This window comes from Epinephelus fuscoguttatus, linkage group LG4 (genome assembly GCF_011397635.1).
Source record: "Epinephelus fuscoguttatus linkage group LG4, E.fuscoguttatus.final_Chr_v1".
In the NCBI taxonomy this organism is placed as follows: Eukaryota; Metazoa; Chordata; class Actinopteri; order Perciformes; family Serranidae; genus Epinephelus; species Epinephelus fuscoguttatus.
Window position 1 is genome coordinate 36,746,251 of NC_064755.1, and position 19,324 is coordinate 36,765,574.

At 41.8% G+C, this 19,324-nt stretch overlaps 1 protein-coding gene across 11 annotated transcripts in view; it reads right to left on the reverse strand.

The window, feature by feature from the left end:
- Positions 1-1,943: 1,943 nt before the first annotated feature.
- Positions 1,944-19,324, reverse strand: part of si:ch211-272n13.3 (ankyrin repeat domain-containing protein 26) — a 35,890-nt gene continuing 18,509 nt past the window's right edge. For 3 of the 11 annotated variants that reach the window (XM_049574313.1, XM_049574306.1, XM_049574307.1), the window contains 23 exons: positions 18,348-19,319; positions 16,635-16,810; positions 16,059-16,274; positions 15,160-15,190; positions 14,921-15,062; positions 14,501-14,714; positions 14,181-14,364; positions 13,869-14,015; positions 13,236-13,698; positions 11,881-12,386; positions 11,587-11,739; positions 11,228-11,403; positions 10,926-11,019; positions 10,676-10,702; positions 10,204-10,281; positions 8,719-8,853; positions 8,498-8,610; positions 7,482-7,629; positions 7,097-7,387; positions 6,648-6,883; positions 6,274-6,517; positions 3,031-3,076; positions 1,944-2,923 (listed from right to left, as the gene is read on the reverse strand). In XM_049574313.1, the coding sequence (XP_049430270.1) occupies positions 2,793-2,923; positions 3,031-3,076; positions 6,274-6,517; positions 6,648-6,883; positions 7,097-7,387; positions 7,482-7,629; positions 8,498-8,610; positions 8,719-8,853; positions 10,204-10,281; positions 10,676-10,702; positions 10,926-11,019; positions 11,228-11,403; positions 11,587-11,739; positions 11,881-12,386; positions 13,236-13,698; positions 13,869-14,015; positions 14,181-14,364; positions 14,501-14,714; positions 14,921-15,062; positions 15,160-15,190; positions 16,059-16,274; positions 16,635-16,810; positions 18,348-19,319 (4,923 nt within the window). In that variant the 3' untranslated portion in view covers positions 1,944-2,792. The remainder of the gene's footprint in view (positions 2,924-3,030; positions 3,077-6,273; positions 6,518-6,647; positions 6,884-7,096; positions 7,388-7,481; positions 7,630-8,497; positions 8,611-8,718; positions 8,854-10,203; positions 10,282-10,675; positions 10,703-10,925; positions 11,020-11,227; positions 11,404-11,586; positions 11,740-11,880; positions 12,387-13,235; positions 13,699-13,868; positions 14,016-14,180; positions 14,365-14,500; positions 14,715-14,920; positions 15,063-15,159; positions 15,191-16,058; positions 16,275-16,634; positions 16,811-18,347; positions 19,320-19,324) is intronic. The other 8 variants (XM_049574312.1, XM_049574308.1, XM_049574317.1 and 5 more) reach the window with 8 other exon arrangements.

Below are 19,324 nucleotides of genomic sequence, written 5' to 3' on the forward strand. Positions count from 1 at the left end.
TTGAATATCTAACATTTGAGGCTGACGCAGAGAGGACGGATCAAAGGGAAGAGAGAGACACCAGAGGGGGGCAATCATAAACACATTGTCTCATTTTAATAAGTGAGGGGAATGGTTTCTAAACCAGCGCATATCATCAAGTTTCATGTGTTTTCTACTGCAAGAAGAGGAGAGGGGGGGTAAAGTGAAGTACATCAAAACATAGCTAATGAGGGTTGGGTTAAAAATGGCTGTGCATGAAATATTGATGGCAAGCTGAATTTTTATCTTGAATTGAAGATACCTGAGAGCAAGTTCTGCTCACAATAACTGCAGGATGAGGAGTAATTCAACCATAAGAGAGTTCAGTACTAAACATATACTCCTCTGCTACAACTCAACTGCATGCTTATACTGCTCATCAGTCCGATACTTGGAATCTATCACAAACAGATTGTAAAAACCAAAAACCAACAGTCATTACAGTAAAAGGAAAAAGGTAGGAGACAAGTGTCATGAATGTACTTAATATTTTAGTTAATGTTCTATTGATATAACGTGTAATCCTGCTTTCACATGGACTCAGGCAGTTGGTAGACGGCAGATGGAAAACTGTCCGACAGAATGGCAGGGCGGTAAAATGAAACACGCATGATGATATGTTGCAATGGTGATGCCGTGTTTCTTATTTTATGAAATTTGTTTTACACAAAATAGAATTAGTTTGAAGAAAGGTATTCGGACATCCAGCTGTCCCAGATGCAGGTGCGTTGGAATATATCACTCGAGTCTTTGAGCAGAAAATCCCACACACTGCTCTTACTCGGCTTCACAATTTATTGGTAACGCTAACGTTTCGAGTGTTGAACACGAAAGTCCAGGACGGCCGAAACGTTAGTGTTACACAAAAAAATTGAATAAATTATATTCAAATTATTTTGTGCTTGTTTATGATGAACATTTTCTAGTGATGTCCAGAATATATAGTTCAGATCAACCCTGTTTTCATCTTGTGTGAAGGAGGGACATCACATCTTTGTAAATTCCTTCTCTGAGGACGACGACAATATTCTCTGCCAGCCTCACCCAATTTTACCGTCCTCCTCTCGTCCTCTAAAACAAAATCCAATTTGCCGTCTACAGACTTCTTGATTCCATGTGAACACAGCACACTTACAATAATTAAATCAGCATGCTATAACATTTACATCTGTAATAAAGCAGAGGTCCGTCAGTCTTGTATCTTTGTGTCTTCGTATTTTTGTACTTTCTTTTGCATGCATAGTTTTTAAATTTTGAAATTTTGAAATTTTTAATCTGACTGTTTCTCCTTGACTGCTGTAACCCTGGAATTTCTCAGTTGTGGGATCAACAAAGGTGTATCTTATCTTTGCAAGACAACAACCCACGTTGGATTTATTGATTGTTTTTTTTCCGTCCTCTTCTTTTTTTTCTTGTTTTGTCAGTATGCGTTCTTGTTAGAGCTATGTGCAGGAGTGTGAGAGCTGCACCGTGGACAGCTGGTGAGAGTCCACCTGCGCGCGCACACACACACACACACACACACACACACGCACGCACGCACGCACCAAGTGACTAACTTAAGCATCACACTGAAAACTTTACGAGTTTAGCGACAGAGTCAAGGTGTCTGTGTGGGTCTGTTGGGACTGTTTAACGTGTTGGACGTTAGCCGCTGCAATGTTGGTTGCTGCTAACTGGGCAGACTTTCAGCCGACCGGGAGGACAGTGGCTCAGAGATGGTCCTTCAGCTCTGCATGTAACCTATGTAACAGCAGCAACAGAAAGTTTGCAGATTTTTCTTATGTTATCTTTGACTTTATGGACTAATAAGCTCATTAAAGTCCAGTTGTTCACCGTTGCCCATCCCTAGTATGTATGCTGTTTAGAACAAATTAAAATCAAATCACATCAGTCACATCTTCAAACTCCAAAATCTGTTACAAATCCTTGGTAATTTTATTGGATCTTTTGCTTCTCATGTCCACATCAGACATCAATATTTCACTCAAGTTCAAGGTTTTTTACTTTTATTTTTTATGTACAACTTTAGAGTCTTCTGTAATGTACAGGCGTCATTAATGTTTTCCTTTATTGATTTTGTTACAGTATTTATGAATAATGAAAAAAACAAAACAAAACAAAAAACCAAGCGTGTTTCACTTCTGGTGGCTCTAAAAGCAAGCCAAACAAAAGCTGAAATGTCAGTTGTACAAATGTAGTCACCCTGTTTCGATGGCCAGAGAGTATTCCAGCTCGTCTTATTCAAGTATATCATGTTCATAAAAAAACAAATATTAGTGAATAAATAAAAATAACCATAAACACAATACTCCGATGAGTCTAAGACCAAGACAGATATTGCACCATTTGATGGCACGTACCAAATGTAATATCTTGGCAAAAATTAATGATACATACATCAAATACTTAGAAATTCAGATTTAGCAACACCAACATTCACAAATAAAAATCCAAACCAGGACTCTGTATGTATATATATATATATATATATAGTGCTAATAGAAACAGAATGGTAACAGATTGAACAGATTAGAACAAATACTTTCGAGGTTCTCTCTAACTGTACCCATCAATGATGCAACATCTATTATATGACTCATGCCCTTTGCTCCTGAGTGGTTAAGTGCAATGTGCATTATGTTTGCTTTTTCATAAAAGAAGGTAAATAGATACAAAACTGGATTACTGGTGTTTCGTGACTGGGCGGTGGCTTTTATTTTTTTTTACTGGCTAAAATACATGTGATTGCGAGCAGCTGTGGTGTGTGTTCAGATCATGTTGTTCTTCTTTAGTACCTCCAAGTACTGCTGCGTTGCCCTGCTGACGGGGTCCAGCTCAACCCTCGAGGCAGAGCCCACCGGCGACATACGGGCTGAAGCAGCGTCCAGCTCTGCTGTGGCTGAGGACCAGACAGAGAGACCACAGTGAGTGTCACTGAGTAGCAGCTACAAGTCAGACACTGCTACCAAATAATTACTTTCATGTTTCCAGCGTCAGTGCACTCACCATTGTTTAATTCCCTTGATATGCCTTTATCCAACTCACTCTGCATCTGGAAAATAAAGGCAAAGTTGTCGTTAAGATTTGAGTTCTAATGTTCTAATATAGATTTTAATACATTTTAAAAACACACCATGAAATGGATGATATTTCACCACCAAACACAGCACTATGGTAATGACAGATACTTGGATAGTGGGAAAAAAACACTGCAACAAAATTAGGACCACTATGTGAAACACAGCAGGACATGCCAAGCATGCAAGCTCTGCTTTAGTGTAGAGTTTCTGCAGGCCGTATGATGTTGCCTTTTAGAATCTTACTACAAGTGGCAAAAGCCGAGTCAGTATGGTCATGTGATGTCAGATGCAAATAGTTGGTTCAAGATTTAAACTAATAACAAAATACTTTTTGGTGAATATCTGAATGAATTTTACATTGAAGAAAAATGTTCTTGGTAACTAACATGTAAAACCATTAAAGGTCTGTGTGACATATCAAGAAAAATGTTATTTCTCCGCTAACTGTAATTATTCTATTGTATGTACTGAGATGTGTCTGAGTACATTCACCAACAAATTATATATGCATGTGGTACATATGTAATCAGTCTCATTTTTTTCTTTCCTTGTTGCAGTCCTGAAGTGTTTTAATTGTGGTTCTACTTGGCTCTGGCTTCCCTATGCTCTCTCCTACTTAGTTATCCATCTAACCTCAATCCTTTGGCTCCCACTCGGAAACCCCCAGATGGTCTCAAGTATGTGCACCTAGTCCTAAACTGAACTAATACAGCATTTTGTAACTTAGTTTTAAAAAGTGCTGTTTAAATAAAGTCTAAGAACTATGAAGACTCTTTTTCTGTTGGGTCCCTTAAAGCCCAGTTCAGACGGAAGATTCGCGACGAGACGAAACTTTTAGAATGTTGCAGAGAAAAGTTGCAGTGGTGTGAACTGGCCGGTCTGAGCTCAACTCAAGCCAGCTGATGATGTCACCTGCAACTCAGCTGGTCAAATCACCGACCACTGGCTTTAGAATGTAAAGCACGTCACCTGTTTCAACACCCAGTCAGCTTGTAGTCCGCTGATCAAATCTAAATAACCGCAGATGGCAGGTGCTCTGTCCTGGTCAAGCCCTCATGGTGTGCTGGTATCACACGGTGGGTTGCTGCTGCTGCTCGCTGTATGTGCTTAGGCCCCCACACACACACATTCTCACTGACGGATTAATTGGCGCTGGTTATTTACATTATTGTGGCGTATTTATTATGAATTCAGTCCATCTGATGCTCGTTACCTGCGCCATGGAAGCCGAGCTGCTTGGCAGAGGTCTGCGCTCTCCGAGTGCTCTAGTTTTGTTTGTTTTTCACCATTTCATCACGACTACAAATGCAGCTGTGGTCTGTATCTCACTATCACTATCCTCAATTATATTTTAAAATGAGCTAGCAGCTCGGATTTCCTGCCATTTTATTATTTTATCCACTTCGCTTCAACTGATCACCACCAAAATATATCATCTGTTCCTTGTCCCATTATCAAACTTTCCTGAAAAATTAATCAAAATCTGTTCAGAACTTTTCGAGTTATTTTGCAGACAAACAGACCAACGCTGGCGAATACATAACCTCCGTAAGGGCTCGGCCAGGACAGAGCACCTGCCATCTGCGGTTATTTAGATTTGCTCTAGTTTTGTTTGTTTTTCACCATTTCATCACGACTACAAATGCAGCTGTGGCCAGTATCTAACTATCACTATCCTCCATTATATTTTAAAAGGAGCTACAAATTATATTCAGCCACAAAATAAATTTGTAAAGCTGGAAATCTAAGTACAGAGAGTTGCTGCATAGAGCTTGTACACCGTCTCATCTAGTTGCACTGGTGTGAACTGCCAAGTTTTTAGAGCATTGCAGAACAGCACATCACAAGTAGCTGCCTGTTTCAACTTGAATTGTTGCGAATCTTTGGTCTAAACTGGGCATAACGTGTGATTTCAATGAAGGGATGTATGATTATTTAAACTTGATTTGATTTTCAAATTAAATCACGTGTGTGGGCCGAACTAAAAATCAGCTTGAGATCAGACAAATGATCAAAGTACAAATTACTCTTCAAGAAAGCTGCATCATCTCGTCTCTACCAGTCAACGTCAGAGCATGAAGAAAGTCAACTCAAAGCAGAGAATCAAGGAGCAGGGTTTGAGATTTCAGCTGGTATAATCAGTTATGTGACTAACCACAAACCCAGGGTTCCTGCACATCTCACCAAGGAAAGTCTTGAATTTTTCATTTACATGTTTTACAGTCTCAATATTTTTTTTGTAGCTTTTGCCAATAAACCCTTCAAGTTATGATAATATTTGTTGTTATATCAGTTTTAAAATAAACTGTGTGAATCCCTTTAGTAGGCATTTTCCTAAAAGATGAAGCATAAAAAAAGCTCTGCAATGAAGTGGACCACTGTCAGAGAATTATAAAATATAGCTGTAATTTTCCACTTCAAGACAACTGATTAGATAAGAGGGCTACAGTTTTAATGCTTTCACTTTTATACTTTACCATTTGAAAAAATACTTACACTGCTCTGAAGCAGTACTGGGTTAGCTCACAACAAATGTTCTGTGTCTTTGCTGCCCCAAAAGTTAGCGGCAAACTATTTTTTCACTGTGCGAACCCTGAACATGATGGTTTGCATGTGAACAGAGCCCAACAGCAGGGTGAAAGGAAACAGCAGCCAATCAGACACTAAATAGACACATCTACACACCTGGTTATGGGTCTGGCTGAAGAGAGGAGAGATGAGAGACAGACTTTTGAGCTAGAAGCTAAAAGAGTGAGAAATGGACAGACAGGTTAGGAGTAAAGTCCCGCTACCATAAAGGCTAGAGAGTGAAGACAACATGCAGGAGGAAAAAGAGAAAAGAACAGGGGGAAGAAATAGCTTGCAGGTGTTACGAGACTTTAGAAAGCCATTAAATCAATATTTATAAATGTCTTTCTTTTAAGTATGTTTTTCCACAACCTTAAATAGCAGATGTGTAATGCCTGAAAACCTACAGATCAACATGTCTCTGCAGTTATATCGATGTAATAACACCTGTGTATAAAAAGCAACATCTTTAAACAAAACAGTTACACAATAACAACGCTGACAACCATGACGATATGGAAATGAAAATGGTCCAAAATAAATATGTATCCATAAAGAATATTCCACTTTAATGACCATGGGTGTGTAAATCAATACAGACCCTGGCTAGGTAGTCCTCCACCCTGCTGTTCTGCCCCTCAGTCACAGGGCTGAGGAGGGAGATCCCCAGGCCTAGGCTCCTGTTTAGGGGCCCCAGTGTGGCCCCATAGTGTGTTGGTGAAGCCAAAGAGCCCACGTCCAGCGAGGACCCTCCAAGGCCACCGTTTGCGATGCTGCTTGTGATCAGAGACCTGCTGCGCTCGTTGAGCAACTTGGAATTGGCTTCATCGAGCCGGCTGTTGGCTCTGAGGGGAAGACATAGTAAAAGTCAACCACTGATACAAGTTTGTTACCATCAGCACTGTCTGTGTCTGTTTACACAACATCCCCTCCAGAACACCTGGCACTAGACTGTGAGGTACAAGCTGATCTCACCTCTCTAGTTTTGCAGCCAGAGACTTGCGGAGGCGAAGCTCCTCTCTGTAGAGTTGGCGGTATCGCTCTAGCTCTGTGCGTGTGGAGTCTCTTTGGTTGAGGCTGTCATGACTGGTGGTGCGGGCCCGGGCCAGATCTCCCTCTAGCTCCCGGATCTTCTGCTCCAGCTGGGAGCGCAGGTTAGCCTCATTGGCCGATTTAATCTGATCCAGTGCTTCTTGCGATGCTGCCTGGGTCTGACAGACAAACAGATACAATCTATTAAATCAGGCTTGGTGATGTTTTGATAGACACGAAGCGACTCTGTGAATATAACACCCATGAATTTGTCCAGTAAATCATCTCTCGTAAGATGTAGTGCACTCTTTCAGTGGCTAGGAAGCTGCTTTGTAACGCAAGAATAACTCTGTTCATATTTACCACTAAAATTCACCAGACAGTTCTTTTACCTGCAGGAAGTTGTTGACCTGCTCCAGTTTCTGCTGTATCTCCTTACGGGCCCTCTCCTCTGCATCACGTCGGTACTGCTCCACCTGGCTCTGCTCCACCTGAGCCGTTTCCATCCGGCGTCTCAGGTCCAGCACCTCCTCCTCCAACTGCCTCTTACTCCTCTCTAGTTGGTCATTACTGCGGCTCAGGCCCTTCAGGGAGGCCAGCTGATCCTTCAGGTCCCCGTTCACCTTCTCCAGCTGGCTGCGACGGGACCCTTCCTTCTCCAGCTGCAACTGCAGATCATCCACCTGGTCACATAAGAGAACAGAGGAAACGTTTGAGGCAGATGTCGAACAGTTGAGGTTCATACTGAAACTGTAGTGCTGTTCAAGACAGACAAACCTTTTCTCTCATTCGTTCCAAGGCACCTTCAGCGTGGCTGTGTCTGCCTACGTCCATCCGTAGACTGCTCATAGGAGAGCCAAATTCAGCCCCACCTGTCTCCTGATCCCGCAGTTTCTTCTTTGCAGTCTTTAACAAAGTACGCAACCTTAAACACATATGCAAGTACTGTGAGTAAACAAATACCTGAATATGAAACACAAAATAAATATCTAATACAAACCTGAGAACTAAGTTATGACATAATACATGTGGCTTGCTCAGAGATATTGCTGTGTCTCACCTTGGATACTTCTGTACTTGTACTTGCTATTTTAAGTGTGACACACTGGGAAGTGTGGCAAAATGTAGTATGTGGCTGGTGCATTCATAGCGGTCAAATAGTTGCGTGTGGAATGTTGGAAACTTTCCACCCTCAGTGGTCTCCATGTTGCCTACAGAGCTGAAGCCACACTGTTACATGTGTAGTGGCCTGGACTATATGATCTATGGGCCTTTGTGACATTTGGTGGTAATTTTAAACATTTGCAAAATGTAGCAGCTATTATTGGCTCGGTAGATCAGCTGGTGATAGAGCCACTCAGTATCAGCCACAGACACCTCACTGTATAGGCAGTAACATTATATTTCAACAGTTTGATTAAATGTAACTCATTTGTACTGAAATCCGACAAGTTCAGACTCAAAACACATCAAAACAACCTCTAAAGGCACATTCAAAATACGCCAAAGAATAAGAAACACTACACCAGTCACAATTAAGTGAGCACACAAAAACAAAAACACTAGACAAACAGAGTGACTGCAGGGGCTGATTAGAATAATTAATAGTTAATAATTAATAATAATAAATTAATAAATTATAGACACTCTTACACCAGACACACACACTGGTGCACCACAGCCACATAAGCCAGGAAAGACTGCGCTCTACTGGATCTCAGTTGTGTCTAAACAGCAGGGAGAAGTACTGCCGTGGGTGAGGAGGGTGCCAGGAGGAGGAAGCTAGGAGTCACCTGTACATTTCTTTTTGGAGCTCTGTGTTTCTCTTCATCTCTTGATCCAGCCGTGTGTCAACAGCCTTCTTCTGCTCAGCTATTTTCTTGGCTTTCTTCTTCTCTATTTCCATCTGCAACACAGGCAACAGAGACAGAGACAAGTGTGTTATTACCATCAGGGGCTACTGAAGCCATCATATACAACAGTAGCCTGCACATAGATGTGTTGCTGTGGTCACCTGGGTGCTCAGGTCTGCTTTCTCCTTTTCAAGCTCTGCCAGGCGCAGACCTAACTTGGAGCGGCCCTTCAGCTCCTCCTCCCACATGGCCTGAGAGTTCTGGGCGGTGTGAGACAGCATGCTTTGCTTCTGGACCTCAGGAGGAGAAGACAGACCCAGGAAATGAAATTATCATACATATAATAAAAAGAAGTTCCTCGCTTGTTACAATGATCAGACTTCTGATGGTTCATCTCATTTGGAAGACACTCTGTCTCAAACATGCTGCAAAAATGTGGCCAATTTCTCATTTGTTTAACCTAATGTATTTTGTATTAGAAAGTATCAGTAAGAGAAAATCTGAAAGGACTAAAACGTGCACTTCGTTCTTATTTTTCAGAAAGGGATATTCTTCCTTTTTTTATATAGGGTCAGTCTTTGTCACAAACATTTCTCAGCTGGTTACTTGACTCATCTGGTTGGCAACTCAAAAATGTAGACACTCCCTGCTCAGACAGGTCTCAGGTGAATTACATACACAAAGACTAGAAACGAATTTAACGGAAAGGCTAAAAATGAAGGGTTAAATTAAGCACATTACAGTGACCTCGTGAAAAATGGGGAATGCCTCTCCCATGTCTAGGGGATTATTATAAAGCAGCACACCTGAGATATTAAGTGGAGTAACCCACATTAAAAGATGTGGATCAGAGCCGATTAGACACACCTCTTCAGTCACTATTGAGAGATTGAACTCTTCAAGTATTACATTTAGAGAAATAAAACTGCTGGACAACAATACCCTGAATATCTGCTTTCAAGAGTACTACAAGTTCAAACTGGAAAGAAATGCACAAGTGCTAAGATGGCTGTCATGACGGAGACTTCAAACCTGCACAGCTGGATGGTGTACAGCATACTGCTTAATTTCCTCCAATAGAGGAACAGATAGCTTCCTACAACTTACAGACACCTACGATCTAAAAGACAGGACCCAAGTTAGGCACTACTTTAACAGAGATATTAGTGTTACTCAGGAAAGCGAAATCTGATTAATGTATTCAATGATGCATGCAGGTCCAATCTCCACAGGAAATTGGTTATTAGAATTTATTCATTCTGTTTGTCAAGTCTGCTGAGAGCCACTCGACAATGTATTTCAAATCTTAATGGGAGAAAAAAGCTAATATACGCAACTACTTTAAGTTCAGGTCAATGGAGAGAATTTGTATGGATAAATATTAGCAGCTTTTCATCACCCTTAAGCTGAAACAATTACACAAGGGCAAACCAGGACGTGGTGACTATTGGAGGAAATATGAGAATTCCTTGGCCCACCACTTTTTATTCTCTTCCCTTTTTCTCTTCCGGGACTGCATAACTAATATCGCTAATGTTTAACTGCACCCCTTTGACCCATTATTTTACGCCCATGCCTGTCATTGTTCATTCACTGAAATCTAAGCTGAAGTCTTTCTCTGTGAGGAAATAAAATAAGCCACCAACCTCTTGACTGAGTTGGTCTTCCAAAGTCATCTTACTGCTTTGGAGGTTTGTAACCAAGTCCTCCAAATGACCTCTGACCTACAGAGATAAGAAAAGCCTTGTAAAAAATAAATGCAAGAAGGCGTTTTGTTTTCTAATTAAGAAAGAAGACTTTAAACTAGGGGGAGTGACATGCATCATGCAGCTTAAAGGACTGAAAGACCCCACATACCAAGATCAGGATTAAGGGAAAAGACACATTTTGACGTCACCAAGAAAAACCCAAACCAATACAAAGCTAAACTTCCTCTGTAAGTTTGGATTCCTGGTCTAGCAGCTTGTGCAAAAAAGCCAACAAAGCCCAAGTGCATTTCACTGTGTAAAGAGATTAAAAATGATTTTCTGATGACCGGCGATTTACATGTGTATAATTTAATAAAAAAACAGAGGTAAACCCACACAGAGAAACTAAGCCTACATCCACAATACAAACCCCTTCTCCAGGCGAGCAGTCAGATAGCTGAAAAAAGATGGGATACCTTAAAATATAACTTCATAATGTAATGTAAAATCAGCCAATTGATTTAACAAGAGATTTCTCTAAGTATCACAATACTGAGATGTTGTATCTTGCTGGTATAGTCACAAAAAAGTAGATATGGCCCCACCAAGCTCCTGTGTGAAATCTGTGTATGTGTGCGCGTGTGTGCAGTTTACTGAATCAGGTTTGCAGCAGCACTCACCATAGCAGATTTCTCAGCGCCTTTCTGAAGTGCATCAATTTTGTTGGACTGTTGCTTTGCAGCCGCTTCAAGTCTGGCGTTCTCTATCTCGAGCCTAATGTGACATTACATTGACGCTCTGTATCACAGACATTCATATACTGCATGTAGAAACATATCAAGACTCATGGCTGACGATGCTTTAACAGACGTTAGCCCACTTTTCAAGCTGGATTTTTTTGTGCATGTGGTACCCAATTTAATAAAATAGTTTGATCTTTTAGTCCCCAGTGTGTATGTGGACAGCATGTGTTTGTACATACCTTTGCACAGCTTCCTCCAACTGTTTGATGGTAGTATCTGAAGCTGCTGAGGTGGACAGCGCCTCCTGGTGTTTCTGAAGGGCAGTGTTGAGTTCTTTTTCCCTTTCATCCAGACTGCTCTTCAGACTGTTAATACGTCTCTCAGCCTGCACGTACTGGTGTTCGCTTTCCTCCAGCTGCATGACAGACACAAAGCATTCACCTCATCAGCAATGAGACTTCAATGTCACCAAGAAAACTGTTAATTTCTGTTCTAATTTCAGTACAGATTAAAGTGTTTACTTCATAATCATTAACTCAGCTGGTATTGAAAGCGTGAGGTGATGCTGCCACAAGGTGGCACTGTTTCCTGCTGTTACCTTTCCTTTGAGCCTGTCCAAGTCTTTAAAGAGCCGAGCCTTCTCCTCCTCCAGGTCATTGCGGTACCGTGTGTTGACCTCCAGAGAAGCTTCACTCATTGACAGCTTCTTGAGTGAGTCAGCTAGCTCCTGCTGAAGCTGCCTTAGACTAGTCTGCACCCAGACAGAACCCCAGGGAAGCAGAGTTTGAGTAGATATAAAGAGAGATCCTTAACTGGTATGTGGAATAAAGACGATAAGTGGGAGGAGGAAGAAGTTAGGTAATCCTCTTACACTGCAGAGTCCTATTCTTACCTCTCTTTCGCTCTTCTCTTCCTCTAACTTGTAGATCTGATCTCGGAGATCAGCGGCCTTACTGGCGAGATCCTTATTTCTCTCCTCCACTAGTTGTACTCTCTCTTCGCAGTCAGAGCGCAGCTTGGAGAGAATGTCACTAAAGCGCTCCTGAGCATCTGTCACAGCACGCTCCTTTGCTACACCTTTGTTTTGGGCCTCCTCTAGCTGTTGCCGTAGTAACATGCCCTCACTCTGGGTTTGGGCTAGTCGCTCCTGTGTGGCCTCTTGGCGTGCCCCGGCACGGCTGACCAGCTCCTTCTCTGCCTGCAGAGCCGATTCTAGCTCCTTGATACGTGCAGCCGCCTGGTCCTTCTCCCGCTGCAGGACCTCCAGCAGCAGACCTTTCTCTGTCAGCTGCAGTGTGGCCCGATGAACTTCATTCTCCATGCTGTTTGCCTGAGTCTCTGCCTTGGCCAGCTTCTGGGACAGGCTGCTGACTGCCTCACGGTGACTGGCTGCTTCACCTGTAGAAGCAAAAAAACTTAAAGTTAAAAAACAAGCTCCCAGTTCAGCAAAAGGGATTGCAAGACAAAAAGATACACATAACCCAAAGGCTGCTTATACAATTAAACATAAGCCTCCACAGTCGGCAGTGACCACAGCACCTCCGGCCCAGACAGAGCAACCCATCCAACAGCCACTCAGCGTCCCAGTCAACAAAAGCAAGTTGACATGGACATGAATATCCTGTTTACGATCTGGCTTTTGGATTATCCCGTTTATGTGTTTGAGCATGTAAACACAATATCCTGTTTTCAGATGTGCAGCTAAGCCCTTAATCGATTCATGAGTAACTCAAATATGCTCGCTGGAGTACTCTGAAAGAAACATGAATACTGTCACATGTATAGCCTGTTTCACTGGAGGTGCATTGCTAGGCAACAGCTTGGGCCCATGTTTACTTCCTGTCAGCTGATGTCATCCACATACACTGCAAATGATCCCAACAGGAAATGCAAAAGGACCCATTAAGAATGTTTATGTTGTCAAGTTTGAAATGGTCTATACACCTTAACCTGGTTACTGAGTGCACCCAACTACCTGCATATGCTTGGCGTCAGCTCAGTGACGATAACAGAAATACAAACAATGGTAGAAGCAAATCAGTCTTTCTTCTGGAGAGATGAAAAAATAGTTTCGTCTTCTGATAATGAAGAATAGATTACAAACTGCTCTTCCACACTGGTGTGCCTGTTTGATAAGTAGCTTTTATGTCTTTAAGTTTGAATGTGTCTGAAACAAAACACCAAACACATGGCCTGGTTGGGCACGCATGAGATCGGAGCTGTCCATCCATTCCTACCACAACTAACCTGTGAGTTTGTCTTTAAGACGCTGGTGCTCCTCTTTCTCCCGCAGCAGAGCTCTCTCTGTGTCTGTGTGACCTGCCAGGCAACGCTCCGTCTCTTTTACAGCTTCGGCCAGGCGGCTACGAATGGATCCGACCTCTGCATCCAGCACTTCACGAGTCTGCCGCTCATTTTCCAGTCGAGTTGTTATTATAGTTAACTCAGACTTCAGGGCAGTCACCTGGTTATTGCAGTTAAAGACAGTTTGGGTCAGGGCCTCGCTGTTGAGTTTAAGATCTCGCCGAGCATCCTCCAGCTGTTCCTTGAGGGCCTCGTTCTCCTCCATGAGGTGGCTCTCTTTGAGACTACTGTTGGCCTGTGAACGCTCAAGGTCTGTTCTCAGGATGGTCAGCTGCTCCTGGAAGGTGGCATTCTGCTGAAGCAACTCCCTCTCCCTGTCACTGGCCTCAGTGAGCTGAGACAAGGCCTGTGAAGAACAGGAGAAAGTTAATATTGTCTTGAGTCAACAGGTTTTCTTTAAGATTTGATTTCAAAACGGATATTTTATTCCCAAACTGTATCATTACAAATAATAATCTTCTGTAAAACATCATCTTTACCTTAAAGAAAACGAATGGTTTCTAAAATGTCGGATACCTCGTTGCTTTTGCTGATGTTTCTTTTGTTTTCGTCCTCTATCTCTTGCTGCTTACGGAGATGGCTGTTGAGCAAATTCTCCTGCAGTGTCCGAGCGCTGCGCTCCTGAGCCAGCAGTCTCTGGGTCTCACTGTGGTCCTCTTCAAGCTGGGTGATTGATATATTATCCACCAATGTAACTTAATGATATCTTAATATCAACAGTCATATCACATCATTAGTACAAAATTAGCAAACATCAATGTAATGACAAACAGCACATCAAAATCACGGCAGATTTTCGATAGAAAAGCAAAGTTTAAGAGTGTGTACTTGTTTCATGTTGTTGACCAGAGTTCTCATCTCCAGCTCCAGATTCCTGAGGGTGAGCTCCACCTTCTGTCTCTCCTGAACCTCCAACTGATGCTGCTCCTCCGTCCTCCTCAGCTTATCTTTGGTCGTATTGTACATCATGGTGGCGTTGCGGCGGTTTTCTTGCTCCTGTTTCAGCTGAAATCTTCATCAAGTTTGAGACAGAAATGTCAAGCCAGCAAATCAAAATTAAAAAAGATCCACAAAATATGCAATCTCATGAGATATGATGTACAGAAATGGCTACAGAGTACTCAAGGAAAAAAAAAAAAGGTTCTCACTTGAGGTTTGTGACTTCAGTCTGCAATTCCAGCTGGCTGCGCTCCAAGGCAGATTTAATATCTTTAACTTCCTCCAGAGAGCCTTTCAACTCCGACCTCTCCATTTCCAGCTGGCTCACCTTGTCTGCCAGGTACCCATGACGACTTCTTGCCTTTTGGATGGAGCGCTCGTATTCATGGAAAATGTTTTGCAGCTTCACCATGCTTCTCGAGTCTGTAAGATATAATATGGCAGAGCCTGTAAGGGGATCTTCAAAATCTCATTACTTAATGAGCATATAGCATCTTGATTTCAAAGTAGATTATGTTTGCATAATTTGCAAATTAAATGAACAAGCTGATAAAATTACAAAATCATAAAAAGCAGAAACAATTACTTATCATGACATAAATTAGCATTTGAATTAGCTGAATCAGTACCCAGAGTGGCTGAGTCCAGCTTCTGAATAAGGAGGGATGCGTGACGATATCCTGAAGTGGGAGAGTCGATGTCATCTGTGGCTGTGTCCGACGACTGAGTGAGCTCATCAAAGTCTTCTGCCATCTCCACTTCTTCAGGGTTCTAAGTTTGGAAATAAACCGGGGTCTTAATACTGTTCAGTTTCTCATTTTGTACTCTGTACGTAAACTTTAAACCATACCGTCAGAATTTGTTTTACCTCGTCTTTCTGTTTTCCACTGGTTGGAAACCTGAGCCAGCACAGAAGCAGAGGGAGCAAAGAAAAACAGAGGTTATTTGGAAAACTGACATGCAGGACAGCTGCACTGAAGAGTTGTTGGAAGTATAATGGTATAATGCAGTATACTAGTATTTTTTTTTTGGAAAATCAGTGGTTAGTCATGCAACTATGTAAAGCAGGGAGGAGAATAATTAAAATCAGGAAAAAAGTACATCCTACTGATCACCCACCACCATATTGTAAAGGTTTGTTTTGACTGAATGCAAAGCAAATTTCTACCTTAGTTTATTCATTAGAAGTCTGTGTTTAGTCTTCACAAACTACCAGTGCTTATAACTTACTAACAACTCCTGTAGTTTCTCCTATGTTCCTCCTGTTTCTTTTTTCTCTTCCCTTTGTATTTTCATGAAAGGCAGCTCTATTATTATAATTATTAAAGGTTTTTATATCGTTCTGTAGCTTTCCAGTAGTGTTCTTTATGTATTCAAATGTGAAAATACAAATTTTGGTGTAAGTTTCAGAGTCAAAATGCCCTTCTACAAACTGATGTAGGTTTCTGCATGATGACGTTTCTGCGTATTAATCCATAAAAACCAATGTACTACTGTAGACACCATGTTAGTTTCCTGAGTGAAGCTGAGTGAACTGCATGTTTCAGATTAGTGTGATTTTTCTCTTTAATCCATTTTTCAGACACCTTCATTCACTCTGCCTGCAGCAAATCTGTGACTGTTCACATCCACTCACTTCATTCCACTGACTTTTTACGCAGTCATGCTACCTTTATAATTAACTTTGCGTTCAGTCTGAACCCACCTTACAGGTTAGTGACAGAGAGGTTTAATTGATACAAAAAAAGCGGCATACTGCATATATACCTTCCTTCATCGTCCGACACTTCACTTAAAGTGCTATCATCAAACACAGAGAGAGGATCTCCATTGACATGAGTGTTGGTCTGAGGGGCTCTACTGCGCCAGGCCCCTCTGACCAGCTCCGGCTGTAGGGTCTCCTCTACAGCTTGCCCCTCCTGTTTGTTGCTACTGTAGGTCTGCTGGAGCGGGAGATGCAATTGCACTGGTGCCCCGTTGGTGCTATGGAGAGCAATAAACCTGATAGTCAATGAGCTGTGACATCTACACTTTGGGGCCCTTGAAGGCATCGCAGAAGAAAACCTCATTACATGGAATCAATAAAATAAGGTTTGGACTGGGCTCTTTCTGTTCAATGTGTCACTGAAAAACAAATGTTGCTAAAGAGTATTTATCACAGGGGCCCTATAAAATGGTTTAGAGGACACACACACACATACACACACACACACACAGATGAAATCTATTCTTGTGGATAATATCTGATCTGAATCTAGAGGAGGATTGTGGATGTGTTGTTCTGAAATTGTAACAGCAATAGTTAACATAATGATAGCTGCACAAATGCAAAACAATGCATACCTCTTGGTGGCTGCAGGCTGCTGTTCCTGCTGAACTGCTCCAGCTTTACTTGACAGGCATCCTAACCTGTTCTCAGGTTTCTTAGTACCCACGTCTTCCAGCGTCGTTCCACCAGTATCCCAGGAAGTGCTGGATTTTTGCAACTCCATTGCAGTCTTTGTCGTCTCTTTGCCAACCTGAAAAGACAAGGGGTAAATATTTGATAACTGGACTTGACAGTTGATTCCTGACTGACAGAGGTTGGGACCAGCCTTTTTAAAATGCATTTTGGAGCAGGGACTTGTACACTTTGTCATGCATAATTTAGTGTCACCCCTCCCTTTGGAGACCTAACACCTTAGTGTGGTTACCCTATTTGATGTGGTATTTTCAGTTAATCACAAGGATGCACATTTCAGTGCATTACAATGCTTGCTGCGGCATTCTCAAAAACTAAACTGAGAATTATCTCATCCAATTTTTGAGAGTCTGATATGAATGGTAAACATCCAAATACTAGAAGAGACAGTGGTCTTTTAAAAACTAAAACTACAACCTAAAAAAAGGAGAATGTCGATTTTCCTCACTACATAAGCTCAACACACAGTACTACTATCTCTTTAAGTATTATCTGCAGCAGTTTATACTGTAGGCTATTTACACTGTCATTTCACTTACTAGAAATTATTTGTTCTCTCTTTTCCTCTATGCTTAACAAAAGGTTGGCCATACAATAAATGTTTTCATCCCCTGTAGATCAATTTTCTTTAAAAAAAAAACCAAACCCTTAATGTATAAAGACTAACTTAAAGGTCCAGCGTGTAAGATTTAGTGGCTTCTAGCAGTGAGGTGAACTGTAACTTCTCCTTTGTGCCAAATTCGTAGGATAAGTAAAACTACAGTGGCAACGCAAAAACACTAAAAAGCCCTTTCTAGAGCCAGCGTTTGGTATGCCCATTCTAGGCTACTGTAGAAACAACATGGCGGACTCCATGGAAGAGGACCAACTCCATATGTAGATATACAGTTTAGTTTCAGGTGATTATACATTAACAAAAACATAGTTATGAATATTATATTCAATTTCTGCCAATAGATGCCTCTAAATCCTACACACTTGACCTTTTAGCTCAACATGCATTAAAAGACAAAAACAAAATCCAGCAAATGTCACAGCACAACAACGGCACTTCTTTTGTGGGCAAAGAAGGCTATTTTTTTTCACAATCTTCACACAATATCACCTCGAAAAAAGAGTTCATACTACTGAACCTATTCAATGTAAAGATACATGCAAGGTCCATGCATGATGAAGGATAAGTCACTACTAAAGGACACACAACTTTGTTTAGTTCTGGAGTACAATTAATAGTGCCAAAAAACAATATTTTGTATAGGTTACTTGAGTGCAGTGCAAATGACCAAACAAGTGGTAGTTCAATTTTACGTTAATTAAACGGACACAAAGAAATATAAGGAGAAACATGCACTTCTACTTGGAGTCAAACCAAAAAAAAGAAAGAAAATAAATAAATATCAAGAAAATAAATATCAAGACAATCATCAAGAAAATGAACAACACTAACAGAAAGAAATGAGATGATGTAATTATGTATGGCTAGTTTGGGCCCTTCGAAACAGCAGATTAAAAGAAATGAAATAAAGTACATGGATGAAATGAAGAGAAAGAGAGGCGATCAAGAAGGGATGATAAGAGGGACGGCCATCCTCTACCTCTTTCTGGAGCTGGGCCTTTTCTTTCTCCATATCCAGGAAGACAACCTTCAGCATCCCTACCTCATGTTTAAATCTTTCCATGTCCTCTTCCAGCTCCTCATCCGAAACACCTGGGACAGATGCTGAAGGTCTGCTAATTGAGGGGGGGCGAGACTTGGTGAATTCCTCAGGATCCTCCTCTGAACTTGCATTGTTCTTCTCAGCCTCATCTAGATTAGCAGTGTTGTTCTTCCAGATAAGGTCCAGACGTGATTTCTGGGATTGCTCAAGTTCGGCCTCATCTTTTAAGAATGTGCAACAGTCAATATCAGACACGGGTACAGTGTTATCATCAGCAAAAGCTGTGGGAACAGGATCTATGTTGCTGTCTCTCTGTGCCATAGTGGGTCGTATTGGAAGAGACCTGCGTTCCTCCAGAGCATCATCAGTCAACAGATCCGGGTCTTGACACATGTTGGTCTCACTAGCTGGCGGCTCACGGACCTGCATCCTGTCCTCACATAAGGAGTTGTCGGTCGACTCTGTCGCAGAGTCTTCCAGTCCAGACTCCCTCTGCTCAGGTATGGTAAGAAGGACAGTACTCCTCGCTCTGGCCATTGGGCGCACAATGATTTCCCCTTCTTCTTCATCACTTGACTCTTCTTCTGCAGAAGTAGACTCAGCCATGGCCTGCTCTTCTTCTGGGGCGTGTTCAGCAGAATGTCTTGATTTAAGCAGTTCTCCGAACTTCTCTTTTAATTCACCAGCAACATTCTTGAAGGTGGATTTTGCCTCCTTTTTCTCCACCTCTACCCAGAGCTTCTCATAACGATTCTCCCACGGGACATTTTCACCTGCTCCGTCTCTTTCTTCAGGACTTCGTTGATCTTTAAAACCAATATCCTGTATTCCACCGCCAGAGCCCACATGGCCAGATGGATGTGGGTTATTTAGATCTAACTCACATGTATCTAGAGCATCATCTATCTCCTTTG